At 43.9% G+C, this 22,954-nt stretch overlaps 1 protein-coding gene across 4 annotated transcripts in view; it reads left to right on the top strand.

The window, feature by feature from the left end:
* LOC311100102 (mitogen-activated protein kinase kinase kinase 1-like) overlaps positions 1-22,954 on the top strand; it is a 116,664-nt gene that overhangs the window by 52,479 nt on the left and 41,231 nt on the right. For 3 of the 4 annotated variants that reach the window (XM_084140848.1, XM_084140846.1, XM_084140849.1), the window contains exons 3-7: positions 4,350-4,568; positions 8,590-8,790; positions 11,717-11,833; positions 13,375-13,526; positions 13,931-14,055. In XM_084140848.1, the coding sequence (XP_083996974.1) occupies positions 4,350-4,568; positions 8,590-8,790; positions 11,717-11,833; positions 13,375-13,526; positions 13,931-14,055 (814 nt within the window). The remainder of the gene's footprint in view (positions 1-4,349; positions 4,569-8,589; positions 8,791-11,716; positions 11,834-13,374; positions 13,527-13,930; positions 14,056-22,954) is intronic. The other variant, XM_084140847.1, reaches the window with a different exon arrangement.

Below are 22,954 nucleotides of genomic sequence, written 5' to 3'. Positions count from 1 at the left end.
AGACATCTTTCAGGAAGTTAAATGTTGGTAGCAAATGGGTCTTTCAAATGGACAATGACCCCAAGCATACTTCCAAAGTTGCGGCAAAATGGCTTAAGGACAACAAAGTCAAGGTATTGGAGTGGCCATCACAGAGCTCTGACCTCAATCCTATAGACAATTTGTGGGCAGAACTGAAAAAGTGTGTGCGAGCAAGGAGGCCTACAAACCTAACTCAGTTACACCAGCGCTGTCAGGAGGAATGGGCCAAAATTCAGCCAACTTATTGTGGGAAGGTTACCCAAAACGTTTGACCCAAGTTAAATAATTTACAGGCAATGCTACCAAATACTAATTGAGTGTATGTAAACTTCTGACTCACTGGGAATGTGATGAATCATTCTCTCTACTATTATTCTGACATTTCACATTCTTAAAATAAAGTGGTGATCCTAACTGACCTAAAACAGGGAATTTTTACTAGGATTAAATGTCAGGAATTGTGAAAAACTGAGTTTAAATGTATTTGGCTAAGGTGTATGTAAACGTCCGACTTCAACTGTATATAAACATGTACAGTACCAGTCAAAAGTTTGAACACACCTACTCATTCAGCGGTTTTTCTTTATTTTTAATATTATTTACATTGTAGAATAATAGTGAAGACATCAAAACTATGAAATAACACATGTGGAATCATGTAGTAACCAAAAAAAGTGTTAAACAAATCAAAATATATCTTATATTTGAGATTCTTCAAATAGCCACCCTTTACCTTGATGACATCTTTGCACACTCTTGGCATTCTCTCAACCAGCTTCATGAGCTAGTGACCTGGAATGCATTTCAATTAACAGGTGTTTCTTCTTAAAAGTTAATTTGTGGGGTGGGGGGGGGGGGGGGGGGTATACAGAAGATAGCCCTATTTGGTAAAATACCAAGTCCATATTATGGCAAGAACAGCTCAAATAAGCAATTAGAAACGACAGTTCATCATTACTTTAAGACATGAACGTCAGTCAATACGGAACATTTCAAGAACTTTGAAAGTTTCTTCTAGTGCAGTCGCAAAAACCATCAATCACTATGATGAAACTGGCTCTCATGAGGACACGACACGAATGGAGACCCAGAGTTAACTCTGCTGCAGAGGATAAGTTAATTAGAGTTACCAGCCTCAGAAATTGCAGCCTAAATCTATACTTCACAGAGTTCAAGTAACAGACACATCTCAACATCAACTGTTCAGAGGGAACTGTGTGAATCAGGCCTTCATGGTCGAATTGCTGCAAAGAAACCACTACTTAAGGACACCAATATGAAGAAGAGATCTGCTTGTGCCAAGAAACACGAGCAATGGACATTAGACCGGTGGAAATGTGTCCATTGGTCTCTGGTCCAAATTTGAGATTCTTGGTTCCAACCCCTTTGTCTTTTTGAGATGAACGGTGTGGGTGAACGGATGATCTCCGCATGTTTATTTCCCACCGACTTAAACAGCATGGCTACCACAGCATTCTACAGCGATACACCATCCCATCTGGTTTGGGCTTAGTGGGACTATGACCCAACACACCTCCAGGCTGTGTAAGGGCTATTTTACTAAGGAGAGTGATGGAGTGCTGCGTCAGATGACCTGGCCTCCACAATCCCCCGACCTCAACCCAATTGAGATGGTTTGGGAGGAGTCGGACTGCGGAGTGAAGGAAAAGCTGCCAACAAGTGCTCAGCATATGTGGGAACTCCTTCAGACTGTTGGAAAAAGTATTCCAGGTAAAGCTGGTTGAGAAAGGGGAGGCTATTTGAAGATTCTCAAATATTAAATATATAAAATATTTGTTAAACATTTTTTTGTTTACTACATGATTCCATATGTGTTATGTCATAGTGTTGATGTCTTCACTATTATTATACAATGTAAAAAATAGTAAAAATAACCTTGAATGAGTAGGTGTGTCCAAACTTTTGACTGGTACTGTATGTTCATATAAATATACACTCACATGCAGGAATGTTACACACATGAAGTATTCAAACAGATACACACACGAACGTCACAGAAAAACACATAGAGTACATATGTGCTTTGCTTACTGTGTCACACTCAACATTTATAGATACAAGCAACTATCAAATATTCCCTACTCTACTAAAGACTGATATGATACTGTTAATGCTTTGAATAATGATTAAGTGAAATCTAACAGATTAAGGGAATTTGACATTTTCCAACCCTGGGCATTGTACTATTACATTGCAGCCAGTCTTTCACAGCAGACACAAATGCTGACTTCTAAATTGACCTCTAGTCTAGACACTGCATTCTAGTCTAGGCACTAATCTGAGATCTGAGAGGATTAGATAGATATACACTAAGTATACAAAACAATAAGAACATTTGCTCTTTCCAATCCAGGTGAAAGCTATGATCCCTTATTAGTGTCACTTGTTAAATCTACTTCAATCAGTGTAGATGAAGGGCAGGAGACAGGTTAAAAAATGATTTTTAAGCCTTGAGGCAATTGAGACTCACCTCAATATTAGGAAGGTTTTCCTAATGTTTGGTATACTCAGTGTAAGGATTATGGTAATATAGCTACAGTGGCTTGCGAAAGTATTCACCCCCCTTGGCATTTTTCCTATTTTGTTGCCTCACAACCTTGAATTAAAATAGATTTTTGGGGGGTTTGTATCATTTGATTTACACAACATGCCTACCACTTTGAAGATGCAAAATATTTTTTGGGGTGAAACAAACAAGAAATAAGACAAAAAAACTGAAAACTTGAGCGTGCATAACTATTCACCCCCACAAATTCAATACTTTGTAGAGCCATTTTTGCACCAATTACAGCTGCAAGTCTCTTGGGGTATGTCTCTATAAGCTTGGCACATCTAGCCACTGGGATTTTTGCCCATTCTTCAAGGCAAAACTGCTCCAGCTCCTTCAAGTTGAAGGGGTTCCGCTGGTGTACAGCAATCTTTAAGTCATACCACAGATTCTCAATTGGATTGAGGTCTGGCCTTTGACTAGGCCATTCCAAGACATTTAAATGTTTCCCCTTAAACCACTCGAGTTTTGCTTTAGCAGTATGCGTAGGGTCATTGTCCTGCTAGAAGGTGAACCTCCATCCCAGTCTCAAATCTCTGGAAGACTGAAACAGGTTTCCCTCAAGAATTTCCCTGTATTTAGCATCATCCATCATTCCTTCAATTCTGAACAGTTTCCCAGTCCCTGCCGATGAAAAACATCCCCACAGTATAATGCTGCCACCACCATGCTTCACTGTGGGGTTGATGTTCTCGGGGTGATGAGAGGTGTTGGGTTTGCGCCAGACATAGCGTGTTTCTTGATGGCCAAAAAGCTCAATTTTAGTCTCATCTGACCAGAGTACCTTCTTCCATATGTTTGGGGAGTCTCCCATATGCATTTTGGCGAACACCAAACGTGTTTGCTTATTTTTTTCTTCAAGCAATGGCTTTTTTCTGGCCACTCTTCCGTAAAGCCCAGCTCTGTGGAGTGTATGGCTTAAAGTGGTCCTATGGACAGAAACTCCAATATCCGCTGTGGAGCTTTGCAGCTCCTTCAGGGTTATCTTTGGTCTCTTTGTTGCCTCTCTGATTAATGCCCTCCTTGCCTGGTCCGTGAGTTTTGGTGGACGGCCCTCTCTTGGCAGGTTTGTTGTGGTGCCATATTCTTTCAAATTTTTTGTAATGGATTTAATGGTGCTCCGTGGGATGTTCATATTTTTTTTATAACCCAACCCTGATCTGTACTTCTCCACAACTTTGTCCCTGACCTGTTTGGAGAGCTCCTTGGTCTTCATGGTGCCGCTTGCTTGGTGGTGCCCCTTGCTTAGTGCTGTTGCAGACTCTGGGGCCTTTCAGAACAGGTGTATATATACTGAGATCATGTGACACTTAGATTGCACACAGGTGGACTTTATTTAACTAATTATGTGACTTCTGAAGGTAATTGGTTGCACCAGATCTTATTTAGGGACTTCATAGCAAAGGGGGTGAATACATATGCAAAGTTAATTTTTTCATTTCACTTCACCAATTTGGACGATTGTGTGTATGTCCATTACATGAAATCCAAATAAAAATCAATTTAAATTACATGCAACAAAATAGGAAAAATGCCAAGAGGGATGAATACTTTTGCAAGGCACTGTACGTCTTGCCTTCTGATTGACTGGGTGGGAATGTCACCATAATACTTCCACCTTGCCAATTCTCTAAGATCTACAGGAGTGGGTAGGCGGATTTTTCATTAAGCCACTGTAATGGGACTACTGTTATTTGGCCCCCAAACCACATACTGACTTCCCACTCCCCTCTCCCCCTCTCCCTCCTTCCCCCCTTAGGTGGTGAAGCCCGTCCCCATGCAACTGGACGGGAGCGAGGCAGGCTGCAAGGGGGCCGAGGCGGAATGCGACACGCCTACCAGCGCCTCCCCCCAGCAGAGTAGTGGCCGATGCAGCCCCTCCCCCGGACCCCCCTCTTCCTCCTCCTCTTCCTCTGGCAGGGCCTGTGGGAAGCCTGAGTCCCCAGGGGTGCACAGGAAGAGGGCCTCGCCCGTGCCAGTGAGTAGCCACACACACATACATACACTACCAGTCAAAAGTTTGGACACACCTACTCATTCAAGGGTTTTTCTTCATTTTTGCTATTTTTTACATTGTAGAATAATATTGAAGATATCAAAACTATGAAATAACACATATGGAATCATATAGTGACCAAAAAAGTGTTAAACATTCTCTCAACCAGCTTCATGAGGTAGTCACCAGGAATGCATTTTAATTAACAGGTGTGCCTTCTTAAAAGTTAATTTGTGGAATTTATTTCCTTCTTAATGCGTTTGAGCCAATCAGTTGTGTTGTGACAAGGTAGGGGGGGTATACAGATGATAGCCCTATTTGGTAAAAGACCAAGTCCATATTATGACAAGAACAGCTCTAATAAGCAAAGAGAAACGACAGTCCATCATTACTTTAAGACATGAAGGTCAGTCAATACAGAACATTTCAAGAACTTTGAAGGTTTCTTCAAGTGCAGTTGCAAAAACCATCAAGCGCTATCATGAAACTGGCTCTCATGAGGACCGCCACAGGAATTGAAGACCCAGAGTTACCTCTGCTGCAGAGGATAAGTTCATTAGAGTTACCAGCCTCAGAAATTGAAGCCCCAATTATTTTTTTGATTTCACCTTTATTTAACCAGGTAAGCCAGTTGAGAACAAGTTCTCATTTACAACTGCGACCTGGCCAAGATAAAGCAAAGCAGTGCAATAAAAACAACAACACAGAGTTACATATGGGGTAAAACAAAACATAAAGTAAAAAATACAACAGAAAATATATATACAGTGTGTGCAAATGTAGCAAGTTATAATAATAATATGCCATTTAGCAGACGCTTTTATCCAAAGCGACTTACAGTCATGCGTGCATACATTTTTGTGTATGTTATGGAGGTAAGGCAATAAATAGGCCATAGTGCAAAATAATTACAATTAGTTTTAACACTGGAATGATAGATGTGCAAGAGATGATGTGCAAATAGAGATACTGGGGTGCAAATGAGCAAAATAAATAACAATATGGGGATGAGGTAGTTGGGTGGGCTAATTTCAGATGGGCTGTGTACAGGTGCAGTGATCGGTAAGGTGCTCTGACAACTGATGCTTAAAGTTAGTGAGGGAGATAAGAGTCTCCAGCTTCAGAGATTTTTGCAGTTCGTTCCAGTCATTGGCAGCAGAAAACTGGAAGGAATGGCGGCCAAAGGAGGTGTTGGCTTTGGGGATGACCAGTGAGATATACCTGCTGGAGTGCATACTACGGGTGGGTGTTGCTTTGGTGACCAATGAGCTAAGATAAGACGGGGATTTGCCTAGCAGTGATTTATAGATGGCCTGGAGCCAGTGGGTTTGGCAACAAATATGTAGTGAGGACCAGCCAACAAGAGCGTACAGGTCACAGTGGTGGGTAGTATATGGGACTTTGGTGACAAAACGGATGGCACTGTGATAGACTACATCCAATTTGCTGAGTAGAGTGTTGGATGCTATTTTGTAAATGACATCGCCGAAGTCAAGGATCGGTAGGATAGTCAGTTTTACGAGGGCATGTTTGGCAGCATGAGTGAAGGAGGCTTTGTTGCGAAATAGGAAGCCGATTCTAGATTTAACTTTGGATTGGAGATGCTTAATGTTTACAGTCTAACCAGACACCTAGGTATTTGTAGTTGTCCACATACTCTAGGTCAGACCCGTCGAGAGTAGTGATTCTAGTCGGGTGGGCGGGTGCCGGCACCGTATGATTGAAGAGCGTATGATTGAAGAGCGACATCATTGATATACACAGAGAAAAGAGTCGGCCCAAGAATTGAACCCTGTGGCACCCCCATAGAGACTGCCATAGGTCCAGACAACAGGCCCTCCGATTTGACACATTGAACTCTATCTGAGAAGTAGTTGGTGAACCAGGCGAGGCAGTCATTTGAGAAACCAAGGCTATTTAGTCTGCCAATAAGAATGCGGCGGTTGACAGAGTCGAAAGCCTTGGCCAGGTAAATGAAGACGGCTGCACAGTACTGTCTATTATCGATCGCGGTTATAATATCGTTTAGGACCTTGAGCGTGGCTGATGACCAGCTCGGAAACCGGATTGCTTAGCGGAGAAGGTACGGTGTGATTCGAAATGGTCAGTGATCTGTTTGTTAACTTGGCTTTCAAAAAACTTTCAAAAGGCAGGGCAGGATGGATATAGGTCTGTAACAGTTTGGATCTAGAGTGTCACCCCCTTCGAAGATGGGGATGACCGCGGCAGCTTTCCAATCTCTGGGGACCTCAGACGTTATGAAAGAGAGGTTGAACAGGCTAGTAATAGGGGTTGCGACAATTTCGGCGGCTAATTTTAGAAAGAAAGGGTCCAGATTGTCTTGCCCAGCTGATTTGTAGAGGTCCAGATTTTTCAGCTCTTTCAGAACATCAGCTGTCGGAATTTGTGTGAAGGAGAAGCGGGAGGGGAGGGGCATGGGCAAGTTGCAGCGGAGGGTGCAGAGCTGGTGGCGGGGGTAGTGGTAGCCAGGTGGAAAGCATGGCCAGCCGTAGCAAAATGCTTGGTGAAATTCTCGATTATTGTAGATTTATCGGTGGTGATAGTGTTTCCTAGCCTCAGTGCAGTGGGCAGCTGGGAGGAGGTGCTCTTATTCTCCATGGACTTTACAGTGTCCCAAAACTTTTTGGAGTTAGTGCTACAAGGATGCACATTTCAGTTTGAAAAAGCTAGCCTTTGCTTTCCTAACTGCTTGTGTATATTGGTTCCTAACTTCCCTGTAGAGTTGCATATCGTAGGGGTTATTCGATGCTAATGCAGTACGCCACAGGATGTTTTTGTGCTGGTCAAGGGCAGTCAAATCTGTTCTTAGTTCTGAATTTTTTTAATGGGGCATGCTTATTTAAGATTGAGAGGAAAGCACTTTTAAAGAACAACCAGGCATCCTCTACTGACGGAATGAGATCGATATCCATCCAGGATAACTGGGCCAGATCAATTAGGAAGGCCTGCTCGCTAAAGTGTTTTAGGGAGCGTTTGACATTGATGAGGGGTGGTCGTTTGACCGCGGACCCGTTATGGATGCAGGCAATAAGGCAGTGATCGCTGAGGCCCTGGTTGAAGACAGCGGAGGTGTATTTAGAGGGTGCCCATGTTTACGGATTTAGGGTTGTACCTGGTAGGTTCCTTGATAATTTGGATTGTAGGATGGCCGGGGTGTTAAGCATATCCCAGTTTCGGTCACCAAGCAGTACGAACTCTGAGGATAGATTTACATGTACATTTTAGTCATTTAGCAGACGCTCTTATCCAGAGCGACTTACAGTTAGTGCATACTTTTTTTTTTTTTTTTTCATACCCCCTGTGGGAATCGAACCCACAACCCTGGCGTTGCAAATATAAGATATATTTAGATTTGTTTAACACTTTTTGGTTACTAAATTTTTCCAAATGTGTTATTTCATAGTTTTGATGTCTTCACTGTTATTCTACAATGTAGAAAATAGTCAAAATAAAGAAAAACCCTGGAATGAGCAGGTGTGTCCAAACTTTGCACTGGTACTGTACATAGCATGCACACACACACACACACACACACACACACACACACACACACACACACATATATGAGAACGTCAGCTACGTGTTTAAGCGTACTTCATAGTATTTGAGAATACATAAACATATAGTTTCAAAGTGTATTCGCCACGTGCACAGGATAGAACAGGTGTAAAACAGTACAGTGAAATTCTTACCTTGACTTCAGAGCTCTTTCCCAAGAATGCAGTGATAATAATAATAATAATATAACGATGAACTACGATGTGAGTTAATGAAACACGAGAATGCAAGACATTTGATAATAATATACCATTGATTGGATATTAATCCTCTTCACTTTGGGTTTGAAGAACTGTTAAGTCCTAAGTGACTATTTATTAGACAATAAAGCAAACCCATATAACTATGAATGGGAGAGGATTAAGACTAGTTTTTGTCTGAGGCTGTCTTGATCTAATGTTGATGTAATTTTGTTGTTGTGTAGTTTCAGAGTGGCAGGGTGACGCCCCCTCGCCGGGTGCCCTCCCCAGACGGTTTCTCCCCCTACAGTCCCGAGGAGACCAGTCGCCGTGTCAACAAGGTCATGAGAGCACGCCTCTACCTACTGCAGCAGATAGGCCCCAACTCCTTCCTGATTGGAGGAGACAGCCCTGACAACAAATACAGAGTGTTCATTGGCCCACAGGTAAGAAGTGCTCGCTGTCCACTCAGACCAATGAAAAAAGATTAGACAGAATTAAAAGACTCACGCTCAATTTCAAATCGACTCCCTCTACCCTCTAGGTAATTACAATTATTGGATAGGTGTTATCAATATTACAGAATTTCCACCTAGCCTATCAGAAGGAAGGTCACCATATTGCCTATTATACTTATACAGTCCTTTCAAATGTATACGTAGCTAGACTTGGGGTTGATTTGGAATTTGGCGTTTTGTGTCAGTTTGATTTAGCTGATGCAAGTTTGCGAGATTCCAACTGTCTGGCTAGATTGAGGCTAGGCTGCAACAAGGACCCCAGCTTTTACCAAATTGCATTTACAGCAATAGATTTGAGTTTTAAAGGGATACTTGGACTTTGGCAATGAAGCCCTTTATCTACTTCCACAGAGTCCGATGAACTCATGGATACCATTTTTATGTCTCTGCATCCAGTATGAAGGAAGTTAAGAGGTAGCTTCGCGCGCCAATGCTAACTAGCGTTAGCGCAATGACTAGACATCTATGGTATCTACTAGCATGCTGACAGTTACCATAGACTTCCAGTCATTGCGCTAACATCAGTTAGCAATTGCGCTAACGCTAGTTAGCAACTTCCTTCAAACTGCTGGCAGAGACATAAAAAAATATATCCATGAGTTCCTCTTACTCTGGGGAAGTAGATAAAGAGCTTCATTGCCAAAATCCTGAAGTATCCCTTTAAGAATTTACTTCACTTGTACATTGGCCAGCTTGTTTTGTTTACCCAGCCATTTGCTACTATAGAGCTGGATTGATGTAGAGCTCCATTGCCTCTTACTAACGCAGTGCTAGCTGTGCCACTAGAGATCCTGGTTCGAATCCAGGCTCTGTCGTAGCCGGCCGTGACCGGGAGACCCATGGGGCGGCGCACAATTGGCCCAGCGTCGTCCAGGGTAGGGGAGGGAATGGCCGGCAGGGATGTAGCTCAGTTGGTAGAGCATGGCATTTGCAACGCCAGGGTTGTGGGTTCGATTCCCACGGGGGGCCAGTATGAAAAATATAATGTATGCACTCACTAACTGTAAGTCGCTCTGGATAAGAGCGTCTGCTAAATGACTAAAATGTAAATGTAAATGTAAAGGTCTAAGTCCCAAATGGCACCCTGCTTCCAATATAGTGCACTATTTTTGTCAAAAGTAGTGCACTATATGGGGACTATGGTGCCATTTGGAATGCACCCAATGATTATTAATCTCTGTATATGAAATTGGGCTCTCCTGAGTGACTTGTGTGTCTGTTTGGCAATTTATGACCTCGTGCATGTGACCATAATGGAGTGTGTGTGTATCTGTGTCTGACCATTTATGACCGTGTGTGTATGCACGTGTGTACAGTGGGGGAAAAAAGTATTTAGTCAGCCACCAATTGTGCAAGTTCTCCCACTTAAAAAGATGAGAGAGGCCTGTAATTTTCATCATAGGTACACGTCAACTATGACAGACAAATGGAGGGGAAAAAAATCCAGAAAATCACATTGTAGGATTTTTTATTAATTTATTTGCAAATTATGGTGGAAAATAAGTACTGTACCTGTCCACAACCTCAAACAGTCACACTCCAAACTCCACTATGGCCAAGACCAAAGAGCTGTCAAAGGACACCAGAAACAACATTGTAGACCTGCACCAGGCTGGGAAGACTGAATCTGCAATAGGTAAGCAGCTTGGTTTGAAGAAATCAACTGTGGGAGCAATTATTAGGAAATGGAAGACATACAAGACCACTGATAATATCCCTCGATCTGGGGCTCCACGCAAGATCTCACCCCGTGGGGTCGAAATGATCACAAGAACGGTGAGCAAAAATCCCAGAACCACACGGGGGGACCTAGTGAATGACCTGCAGAGAGCTGGGACCAAAGTAACAAAGCCTACCATCAGTAACAGGGAATCAAATCCTGCAGTGCCACACGTGTCCCCCTGCTTAAGCCAGTACATGTCCAGGCCCGTCTGAAGTTTGCTAGAGTGCATTTGGATGATCCAGAAGAGGATTGGGAGAATGTCATATGGTCAGATGAAACCAAAATAGAACTTTTTGGTAAAAACTCAACTCGTCGTGTTTGGAGGACAAAGAATGCTGAGTTGCATCCAAAGAACACCATACCTACTGTGAAGCATGGGGGTGGAAACATCATGCTTTGGGGCTGTTTTTCTGCAAAGGGACCAGGACGACTGATCCGTGTAAAGGAAAGAATGAATGGGGCCATGTATCGTGAGATTTTGAGTGAAAACCTCCTTCCATCAGCAAGGGCATTGAAGATGAAACGTGGCTGGGTCTTTCAGCATGACAATGATCCCAAACACACCGCCCGGGCAACGAAGGAGTGGCTTCGTAAGAAGCATTTCAAGGTCCTGGAGTGGCCTAGCCAGTCTCCAGATCTCAACCCCATAGAAAATCTTTGGAGGGAGTTGAAAGTCTGTGTTGCCCAGCGACAGCCCCAAAACATTATTGCTCTAGAGGAGATCTGCATGGAGGAATGGGCCAAAATGCCAGCAACAGTGTGTGAAAACCTTGTGAAGACTTACTGAAAACGTTTGACCTGTGTCATTGTCAACAAAGGGTATATAACAAAGTATTGAGAAACTTTTGTTATTGACCAAATACTTATTTTCCACCATAATTTGCAAATAAATTCATAAAAAGTCCTACAATGTGATTTTCTGGAATTGTTTTTCTCATTTTGTCTGTCATAGTTGAGTTGTACCTATGATGAACATTACAGGCCTCTCTCATCTTTTTAAGTGGGAGAACTTGCACAATTGGTGGCTTACTAAATACTTTTTTTCCCCCACTGTATGTGACCACTGTATGTATATACATACACATTCGTGAGTAACCCCCGGTCTGCGTTCATCCTCCCCTCTCTCTGTAGACCTGTAGCTGTGGCCGAGGGGCATTTTGTATCCACATCCTCTTCGTCATGCTCCGAGTCTTCCAGCTGGAGCCCTCAGACCCCTTGCTCTGGAGGAAAACCCTCAAAAACTTTGAGGTAACCTTCCAGTAACCTACCGATGTGCCCACTAACCAATCTGTATAATTCCCCTTTCTCACTACTGAGCTGTATAGTGCTGGCCTGGTTATGGATCCACCATAGTGCTGGAACTGTGCTAGACAGGACAATGTGGTAAGGCAATATCCGTGCCAGCACAGTATGGTTCGGGTCAGCACAATAGTGTGAAAGGGTGAACATGATTTGTTGAACCCATTGTTTGTAATGACCAATTTTCAAAAAACTTCAGAGCTAGAGTACATTGAGGGGAAAAAAGTATTTGATCCCCTGCTGATTTTGTACGTTTTCCCACTGACAAAGACGTGATCAATCTATAATTTGAATGGTAGGTTTATTTGAACAGTGAGAGACAGAATAACAACAAAAAAATCCACTAAAACGCATGTCAAAAATTTTATCAATTGATTTGCATTTTAATGAGGGAAATAAGTATTTGACCTCTCTGTAAAGCATTCCTCCTCCTCCAAACACGGCGAGTCGAGTTGATGCCAAAGAGCTCGATTTTGGTCTCATCTGACCACAACACTTTCACCCAGTTCTCCTCTGAATCATTCAGATGTTCATTGGCAAACTTCAGACGGGCCTGCGGGCGCTGCAGGATTTCAGTCCTTCACGGCGTAGTGTGTTACCAATTGTTTTCTTGGTGACTATGGTCCCAGCTGCCTTGAGATCATTGACAAGATCCTCCTGTGTAGTTCTGGGCTGATTCCAGGCCGAGGGAGATTGACAGTCTTTTGTGTTTCTTCCATTTGCGAATAATCGCACCAAATGTTGTCACCTTCTTACCAAGCTGCTTGGCGATGGTCTCGTAGCCCATTCCAGCCTTGTGTAGGTCTACAATCTTGTCCCTGACATCCTTGGAGAGCTCTTTGGTCTTGGCCATGGTGGAGAGTTTGGAATCTGATTGATTGATTGCTTCTGTAGACAGGTGTCTTTTATACCGGTAACAAACTGAGACTAGGAGCACTCCCTTTAAGAGTGTGCTCCTAATCTCAGCTCGTTACCTGTATAAAAGACACCTGGGAGCCAGAAATCTTTCTGATTGAGAGGGGGTCAAATACTTATTTCCCTCATTAAAATGCAAATCAATTTATAACATTTTTGACATGTGCTTTTTCTGGATTTCTTTGTTGTTATTCTGTCTCTCACTGTTCAAATAACCCTACCATTAAAATGATAGAGTGATTATTTATTTGTCAGTGGGCAAATTTACAAAATCAGCAGGGGATCAAATACTTTTTTCCCTCACTGTATGTCAATTTTAGAATATTTACATTTACATTGAGGATAACTTTCAGTGACTTGCAATGTCTTGAATGCACTTTAGATATATACGTAGATACTTCATGATGGTTAAGGTTGACCTCTATGACTAACTGGTTCCGGGGTGAAGTTTCCCCTAGGTACAGATCTACGATCAGCTTCCTCTGCCCCAATCCCAGCCTTAATCATAAGTGGGGAAAATGCTAAACTGACCCAAGATCCGCGTCTAACTGTGTCATTTTCTCTACGTCATCCAGGTGGAGAGCTTGTTCCAGAAGTACCACAATCGCCGCAGTTCACGCATTAAGGCGCCATCGCGCAACACCATCCAGAAGTTTGTGTCGCGCATGTCTAACCCCCACACGTCCTGTCCATCCAGCACCTCCGGCACCTCCAGCAACGAGAGCAGGTAGAATAGACACACGCACACACGCATGCACATGAACAGTCAAATCGCACACAATGCACACAGATACATACACCAGGTACAGATGTTGTACTGTAAAATGTATTTTACCAGAAGGCCCTTGAATACGTCCAAGTTGTATTTTGATACAAGTTTTGATAGATGTTTTAGATTTTTACATTAAAAGTCTTTGGAGAGAAAATGTGTCTAATTTGTGTCTAATTTAGCCAGTATCTGTATCTTTCCTCTCTTTTACCGTCTCTCTGTCTCTTAATCTTTCTCTCCCATCTCTCTCTCTCTCTCTCTCTGTCCCAATCTCCCATGTCTTTCTTCATCCCTCTTTCTTTCCCTTTATCGATTTCTCTCTCTCTCTATCCATCTTTCCCTCTCTCCCCCCTCTCTGTCAGTAGTCTGAAGGATGAGGAGGAGCAGATGTGTCCTATCTGTCTGTTGGACATGCTGGACGAGGAGAGTCTGACTGTGTGTGAGGAGGGCTGCAGGAACAAGCTGCACCACCACTGCATGTCCATCTGTGAGTACAACTGTACATTATCAAAAACAGTGGAAGCTGGTGACTTGACAAATTGAGGAGGATGGGAGACCCACGGTATAGGCGCGGAACGCACAGAGACGACAAAGTGTGTTTCAAATGATTTTAACCTAAAACATTTAATAAAGACATTTATAGTCAGATATTATGGGGTGTTTGAATGAGAGGGCTACTTACAGGGTTGAGAAGGGATCACAGCAGTGATTAAATGAGGGTATGAGGCATGAGTTGGGGTTTTTAGAGGCTTGACTTCAGTGCAGAGGCTTGACTTCAGTGCAGGACAGGGGTTGAGGTGTTCAGAGGCTTCAATGCAGGACAGGTTCATCATGGAGGGATGGTGTTGGAGAAGAGCTCTTCCTCTTCCACTGAGAGCAGGACAGGAGTTGACTGGGGAAACAAAAAACAACAACACAACACAGTTAAACAGAATAGCTAAGAATGAGTTAGTCCAAACAAGGAGTGAAATCATTGATGTGTATGTGTAATAATTAGATTGTGTTAGTTGCTGGTCTACTATGGTATTTATCCAAACAAGAGATGGCTACTTACACAGTGTTGGGAAGGGATCACAGCAGTGATTGAATGAGGGGATGAGGCATGAGTTGAGGTGTTCAGAGGCTTTTGACTTCAGTGCAGGACAGGGGTTGAGGTATTCAGAGGCTTCAGTGCAGGACAGGCTCATTATGGATGGATGGTGTTGGAAAAGAGCTCAACTCTTCCACTGAGGGCATGACCGGATTTGACTGAGAAGGCAAAAAACAATAACACAACACAGCTAGACAAAATAGCTAATAATGAGTTAGTCCAAGTGAGGATTAAAATCACATTGATTTGTAATAATGTGATTGTGTTTGTGTATGTGATTGACTACATACAGTAATGAGAGAAAATTGACAGGGCCACTCACAGTGCTTGGAGAGGAAACATTCAATGCGCCAGTGGATGAGAGGGCACATGAGACATGGCTTCAGTTTTTTAAAACATTTTAGTCATTTTAGCAGACGCTCTTATCCAGAGCGACTTACAGTTAGTGTGTGCATACATTTTCATACTGGCCCCCCGTGGGAAATGAACCCACAACCCTGGCGTTGCAAGCGCCATGCGCTACCAACTGAGCTACAGGGGGCCTGTTCATATCAAAGAGTTGACACTGATATTTGAGTGTAGTGGTCATCCCCTCTTAACCCTTTGACACGTACCAACAAATGGGTGTGATCATTCTATAGTGGTCCCTGCAGCGTACACTCAAACCGGTGTGATTAGGACGCTTATTTAGAATGTCCAGTTTCGATTGACGCAACAGTCAGCGTTTGAGCTGGCTACACTGTTTTTTCACAGAAACATCTTGCACAAACACAGTCCTTACAAAGTTATGTCCTGAATGTGACCAGTTTATTTTTGGATGCAATGTTCAGACATTCACAGAAGTAGCGACAGCATAACAAAGGTCATCCAAACCGGAAAATGTAGGCTACATTAGTCCTAGCGCTAACTGAGGAAAGATTGGCGTAACACAAGCGGTCATATTTAGCTAACTCTCGGCTGACAGAAACCACAATATGAATTAGCTAATAGCAATTATTATTTACAATTCATCACATCACGGGTGAGCTCACAATTACATTTACATTTACGTCATTTAGCAGACGCTCTTATCCAGAGTGACTTACAAATTGGTGCATTCACCTTATGATAGCCAGTGGGACAAGCACTTTACAATTTATTTAAATGTTTTAATTAAATGTTTAATTATTATTTTATATATTTTGTGGGGGTGGGGTGGGGGGGGGGGGGGGGGGGGTAGAAGGATTACTTTTATACTATCCCAGGTATTATTTAAAGAGGTAGGGTTTCAAGTGTCTCCGGAAGGTGGTCAGTGACTCCGCTGTCCTGGCGTCGTGAGGGAGCTTGTTCCACCATTGGGGTGCCAGAGCAGCGAACAGTTTTGACTGGGCTGACTGGGCTGAGCGGGAACTGTGATCGAAACAATTGATCGAAATAATTGAGTAAAACACTTTCTAAGTAATCCGAGGATGGGTAGTTTGTGCGCCCCACTATGTTTGTTTTTTCACGTCAACCAAAGATAATAAGAGGAGACAAGATGAGTTTGGTCTGTTTGCAGGATGCATGTTGAAGGGGGTGTGTCATCTACAATCATTCACTTCCCTTCATTCACTTCCGGAAGTTTACTCGAAACATGAGTGAAACATTCCTTCACCTCATTATAACATCTTTGGTTTGACAGACGTTTACGTGACACCCAGAATGCATTGTATAATGTCAACAAACATGGCGCCACACATAGCTGGCAAATAGCTTAGCATTAGCTCATCATAATCAGTGCAACCTTCAAAAAAGTATTTTACACACATAGGTGTCCATTACAATCCCTGCAATAATCGGAATGCATTATTTCAAATGAAATAAAATAAAATGGTATTTGCGACATGCGCCGAATACAACAGTGAAATGCTTACTTACAAGCCCTTAACCAACAATGCAGTTTAAGAAAAATAAGTGTTAAGTAGAAAATAGATTAATAAAAAATAAAAATAATTAAAGAGCAGCAGTAAAATAAAATAACAGTAGCGAGGCTATATACAGGGGGTACCGGTACAGAGTCAATGTGCGGGGGCACATGTTAGTCGATGTAATTGAGGTAATATGTACATGTGGGTAGAGTTAAAGTGGCTATGCATAGATAATGGTCCTCTGTAGCTCAATTGGTAGAGCGTGGCGCTTGTAACGCCAGGGTAGTGGGTTCGATCCCCGGGACCACCCATACGTAAAAATGTATGCACAAATGACTGTAAGTGGCATTGGATAAAAGTGTCTGCTAAATGGCATATTATATTATTATTATAATATACAGAGAGTAGCAGCAGCGTAAAAGAGGGGGTGGGGTGGGGGGACAATGCAAATAGTCAGGGTAGCCATGATTAGCTGTTAAGGAGTCTTATGGCTTGGGAGTAGAATCTGTTAAGAAGCCTTTTGGACCTAGATGGCACTCCGTTACCGCTTGCCGTGCGGTAGCAGAGAGAACAGTCTATGACTAGGGTGGCTGGAGTCTTTGACAATTTTGAGGGCCTTCCTCTGACACCGCCTGGTATAGCGGTCCTGGATGGCAGGAAGCTTGGCCCCAGTGATGTACTGGGCCGTACGCACTACCCTCTGTAGTGCCTTGCGGTCAGAGGCTGAGCAGTTGCCATACCAGGCAGTGATGTAACCAGTCAGGATGCTCTCGATGGTGCAGCTGTATAACTTTTTGAGGATCTGAGGACCCATGCCAAATCTTTTCAGCCTCCTGAGGGTGAATAGGCTTTGTCCTGCCCTCTTCACAACTGTCTTGGTGTGTTTGGACCATGATAGTTTGATGGTGATGTGGACACCAATGAACTTGAAGCACTCAACCTGTTCCACTAAAGCCCCGTCGATGAGAATGGGGGCATGCTCAGACCTCTTTTCTGTCCTGTAGTCCACAATCATCTCCTTTTTCTTGATCACGTTGAGGGAGAGGTTGTTATCCTGGCACCACATGGCCAGGTCTCTGACCTCCTCAATTATAGGCTGTCTCATCGTTGTCGGTGATCAGGCTTACCGCTGTTGTGTCATCGGCAAACTTAATGACGGTGTTGGAGTCGTGCCTGGCCATGCAGCCATGAGTGAACAGGGAGTACAGGAGGGAACTGAGCACACACCCCTGAGGGGCCCCCGTGTTGAGTATCAGCGTGGCCGATGTGTTGTTACCTACCCTTACCACCTGGGGGCGGCCCGTCAGGAAGTCCAGGATCCAGTTGCAGAGGGAGGTGTTTCGTCCAGGGTCCTTAGCTTAGTGATGAGTTTTGAGGGCATTATGGTGTTGAACGCTGAGCTGTAGTCAATGAATAGCATTCTCACGTAGGTGTTCCTCTTGTCCAGGTGGGAAAGGGCAGTGTGGAGTGCAATAGAGATTGCATCATCTGTGGATCTGTTGGGGTGGTATGCAAATTGGAGTGGGTCTAGGGTTTCTGGGATAATGGTATTGATGTGAGCCATGACCAGCCTTTCAAAGCACTTCATGGCTACAGACGTGAGTGCTATGGGTCGGTAGTCATTTAGGCAGGTTATCTTAGTTTTCTTGGGCACAGGGACTATGGTGGTCTGCTTGAAACATGTAGGTATTACAGACTCAGTCAGGGACATGATGAAAATGTCAGTGAAGGCACTTGCCAGTTGGTCAGCGCATGCTCGGTGTACGCGTCCTGGTAATCCGTCTGGCCCTGCGGCCTTGTGAATGTTGACTTGCTTAAAAGTCTTACTCACATCGGCTACGGAGAGCGTGATCACATAGTCATCCAGAACAGCTGATGCTCTTATGCATGCTTCAGTGTTGCTTGCCTCGAAGCGAGCATAGAAGTGATTTAGCTCGTCTGGTAGGCTCGTGTCACTGGGCAGCTCGCGGCTGTGCTTCCCTTTGTAGTCTGTAATAGTTTGCAAGCCCTGCCACATCCGACGAGCGTCAGAGACGGTGTAGTACGATTCAATCTTAGTCCTGTATTGACTCTTTGATGGTTCGTCTGAGGGCATAGCTGGATTTCTTATAAGCGTCCGGGTTAGAGTCCCGTTCCTTGAAAGCGGCAGCTCTACCCTTTAGCTCAGTGAGGACGTTGCCTGTAATCCATGGCTTCTGGTTGGGGTATGTACGTACGGTCACTGTGGGGACGACGTCATCGATGCACTTATTGATGTGACTGATGTTGTGTACTCCTCAATGCCATCGGAAGAATCCCGGAACATATTATAGTCTGTGCTAGCAAAACAGTCCTGTAGCTTAGCATCATACATAAATACAGTGGGGAGAACAAGTATTTGATACACTGCCGATTTTGCAGGTTTTCCTACTTACAAAGCATGTAGAGGTCTGTAATTTTTATCATAGGTACACTTCAACTGTGAGAGATGGAATCTAAAACAAAAATCCAGAAAATCACATTGTATGATTTTTAAGTAATTCATTTTGCATGACATAAGTATTTGATACATCAGAAAAGCAGAACTTAATATTTGGTACAGAAACCTTTGTTTGCAATTACAGAGATCATACATTTCCTGTAGGTCTTGACCAGGTTTGCACACACTGCAGCAGGGATTTTGGCCCACTCCTCCATACAGACCTTCTCCAGATCCTTCAGGTTTCGGGGCTGTCGCTGGGCAATACGGACTTTCAGCTCCCTCCAAAGATTTTCTATTGGGTTCAGGTCTGGAGACTGGCCCCTGTATTGTCTTCGCTGAGTGCTTAGGGTCGTTGTCCTGTTGGAAGGTGAATCTTCACCCCAGTCTGAGGTCCTGAGCGCTCTGGAGCAGGTTTTCATCAAGGATCTCTCTGTCCATCTTTCTCTCGATCCTGACTAGTCTCCCAGTCCCTGACGCTGAAAAACATCCCCAAAGCATGATGCTACCACCACCATGGTTCACCATAGGGGTGGTGCCAGGTTTCCTCCAGACGTGACTTTTGGCGTTCAGGCCAAAGACTTCAATGTTGGTTTCATCAGACCAAAGAATCTTGTTTCTCAATACCCCATCATTAAAAATAAAAAACTGGTGGCATTATCATGCTGTGGGGATGTTTTTCAACAGCAGGGACTGGGATACTAGTCAGGACAATGACCCTAAGCACACAGCCAATACAACGCAATAGTGGCTCCAGGACAAGTCTCTGAATGTCTTTGAGTGGCCCAACCAGAGCCTGGACTTGAACCCGATCGAACATCTTTGGAGCGACCTGAAAATAGCTGTGCAGCGACGCTCCCCATCCAACCTGACAGAGCTTGAGAGGATCTGCAGAGAAGAATGGGAGAAACTCCCCAAATGCTTGTAGCGTCATACCCAAGAAGACTCGAGGCAGTAATCGTTGTCAATGGTTCTTCAACAAAGTACTGAGTAAAGGCTCTGAATACTTATGTAAATGTTATATTAACGTTTTTTTTTCTAAAAACTTGTGTTTGCTTTGTCATTATGGGTATTGTGTATAGATTGATAATTGGAAAAAAACAGTTTAATCCATTTTAGAATAAGGCTGTAACGTAACAAAATGTGGAAAAAGTCAAGGGGTCTGAATACTTTCCCAATGCACTGTACATATGCTACAGTAGAAACGACAACACGATATACAGAAAATAAGGCACTTACTTTGATAGGAACGCACACATGTCCGAAGTTATTATTTGTAAGTAAAACAAATGTCTGCATACTTGATCTGTGGTAATAGTGGGGAAGTGCTTGGGCTCTCCTCGAGAGAAGTTTGTCCGGCTTAGTAAAGCCTCAAACATAAATTGTCCGCAACAGTGAAATGGGCTACTTCTATGTGAATTAATGAGGAGGCGGAACACACCTCAATTCAAACTGTTGTTAGAAAATAATAATAATAATTAGAAATTGACTATTTATTATTCAAATAATTAGAAATTGACTATTTGAAACATAGCCTATAGTTAATTAGCAGGCAGTGCGGGTTAACTGTCCTGTTGCGTAACAATCACATTTTGGAACAGTGAGTGCATTCTGACATCACGTGCATAAAACAACTCACACTGGCGCGACCGCTAGAGATATATGGAACTCACGCGTGAAAAGGTTAATCAGGGAACAGGACAGGACTTAGCTGCAAATACAAATAGCAGATACATTCCATTACAGAAGCGCCATCAAAGGTTTGGGCAACAAGTTTCTCTATGAAGTTAATCTCAGACATCCCAGAATTCACAAAGTCAAACACAGACTGCACATCTCGCCCACTTGACACATCAAAGTAGGTTTCATTCTTTTGCCCTGCATCAACCTCTCTTTTAATCTCACTTTTAATGAATGATGCGGTGGAAGCTATCAAATCATTCTGAATTGATTTCGATATCCCAGAGAAGACAGTAGAAACTTCCTTATGCTCAGCAAGTAAAGCACTGTATCGTGCAATTACCTCTGCAAGCTCCTTGTAGTTTCCCTTGTTTCCCTAGATCTTTCCCTCTCATTGTGCCCCTGATAGGTCCGATTTGATAGCAAGGGGTTAACCTCTGAACGTTATTTCTACTATACAGTCCACGAGAGGGTTGGATGGATATAAGTGGCGGGCGTTCGAGCTTTGGTGCCAAAATAAAGGAATTGTTCATTTTCAGAGCTCTCGAGCAGGGCCGTTCATTCTCCACCTTGAAGGTGTATATGGCAGCTATTTCAGCGTGTCATGTGGGAATTGATGATGCCACTCCAGGGGCTCATCCTCTGGCGTGCGGTTTTTAAAAGGTGTGTGACCTGTTTCTAAACCTATCGTGCCCACTTGGGATTTGGCTTTGGTTTTGGATGGGCTGTGTGAGGCCCCCTTTGAACCGATGTAGTCTGTGGATCTGAAGATCCTCTCCTACAAGACCGCTGTGCTCGTGGCTTTGGCCTCTGCTAAACACATTGGAGATCTCCACGCGTTATCCTTTCACCCCTCCTGTATGAAGTTCAACCTTGGGGACTCTAAGATGTTGTGCGTCCTAATGCAACCTTCGCCCCTAAGGTCATGATTATGTCCTACAGGTCTCTAGCTTTTGAGCTTTTTCCCTTTTTGCCTCCGCTGTTTGCTTCTGAGTAGCAGCGGTTACATGCCCTCTGTCCGGTACGAGCGTTACACATGTACATTGAGCGGACCAGGGGTGTATGTTTGTGTGACAAACTTTTTGTCTGTTTTGCTAATCCAGCTCGTCGTGGAGTGCTTTCTAAGCAGCGTCTCTCCCACTGGATTGTGGAGGCTATTGCTCTGGCATATGACAGCAGAAGGCAGGAATTACCTAACGTTGTACGCGCCCACTCCACCAGGGGTCTGGCGGCGTCTTACATTTACATTTTAGTCATTTAGCAGACGCTCTTATCCAGAGCGACTTACAGTTAGTGAGTGCATACATCATAAAAACATTTTTTATACTGGCCCCCCGTGGGAATCGAACCCACAACCCTGGCGTTGCAAACGCCATGCTCTACCAACTGAGCTACATCCCTGCCGGCCATTCCCTCCCCTACCCTGGACGACGCTGGGCCAATTGTGCGCCGCCCCATGGGTCTCCCGGTCGCGGCTGGCTACGACAGAGCCTGGGCGTTGTTTAAAGGGTTACCTATAGGAGATATTTGTTCTGCGGCGAGTTGGGCATCACCACACACTTTTGTGAGGTTTTATCGCTTGGATGTCACTGCCCCCAGTGTAGCACACAGTGTGCTTACGGCTGGGGCAGGAGTGGGACATTAGACAGCATGCAGATTGCGCAATACCTGGGTGCCGCAGGTTTTCCTGTCGGGTTGGAACTCTTGGTGGTCTGCCGTAGGCCATTTCATTCAGTGTCCGCTGGGGTCGGCTTGGGGCGTGATTTCATATCCCCATAGCTGTGTTGTACCGAGTTGACTGACTGAAAGCTGAACGTACAGTTATGACTATAACTACTGTTCACTGAAGTAGGGAAACGAGGTACAACACCTGTTTCGGCCCCACGCCGCCCAGTTCTGGGCATGGTGAAGAGCGGTACTGATTTGAAGGAATTAATATGTGCCTCGGGTTTATCATCTGTGGAAGGCGGGGCTTCCAGTGAGACACGGTGTTCATTGGCCTTGTCAGGTATGATTCTAATGTCCTTCAGTAGAGGGCACTAGCGTGCAAACTCCCCATACCTGTGTTGATACCTCGTATCCCTCCTTCAGGTTAAACAGTGCCTAGGGCGTTCACCTTACACACACACATATGCAATGCACCACTCCAGTTACTCCTGTCCCATTTCCCCCTACACACACACACACAGCCAACGCTATATAGCCCCCTCGATAGAAGTCTGATATGTTCGTGCCAAGGCCCTGGCCCTTCTCTTCTCTCTATAAACTCCAG

This window comes from Coregonus lavaretus (assembly GCF_964263955.1).
Source record: "Coregonus lavaretus genome assembly, chromosome: 24".
NCBI classification, from domain to species: Eukaryota; Metazoa; Chordata; class Actinopteri; order Salmoniformes; family Salmonidae; genus Coregonus; species Coregonus lavaretus.
The sequence above is the reverse complement of the archived record's forward strand: the minus strand, read 5'-3'. Positions and strand labels throughout refer to the sequence as shown.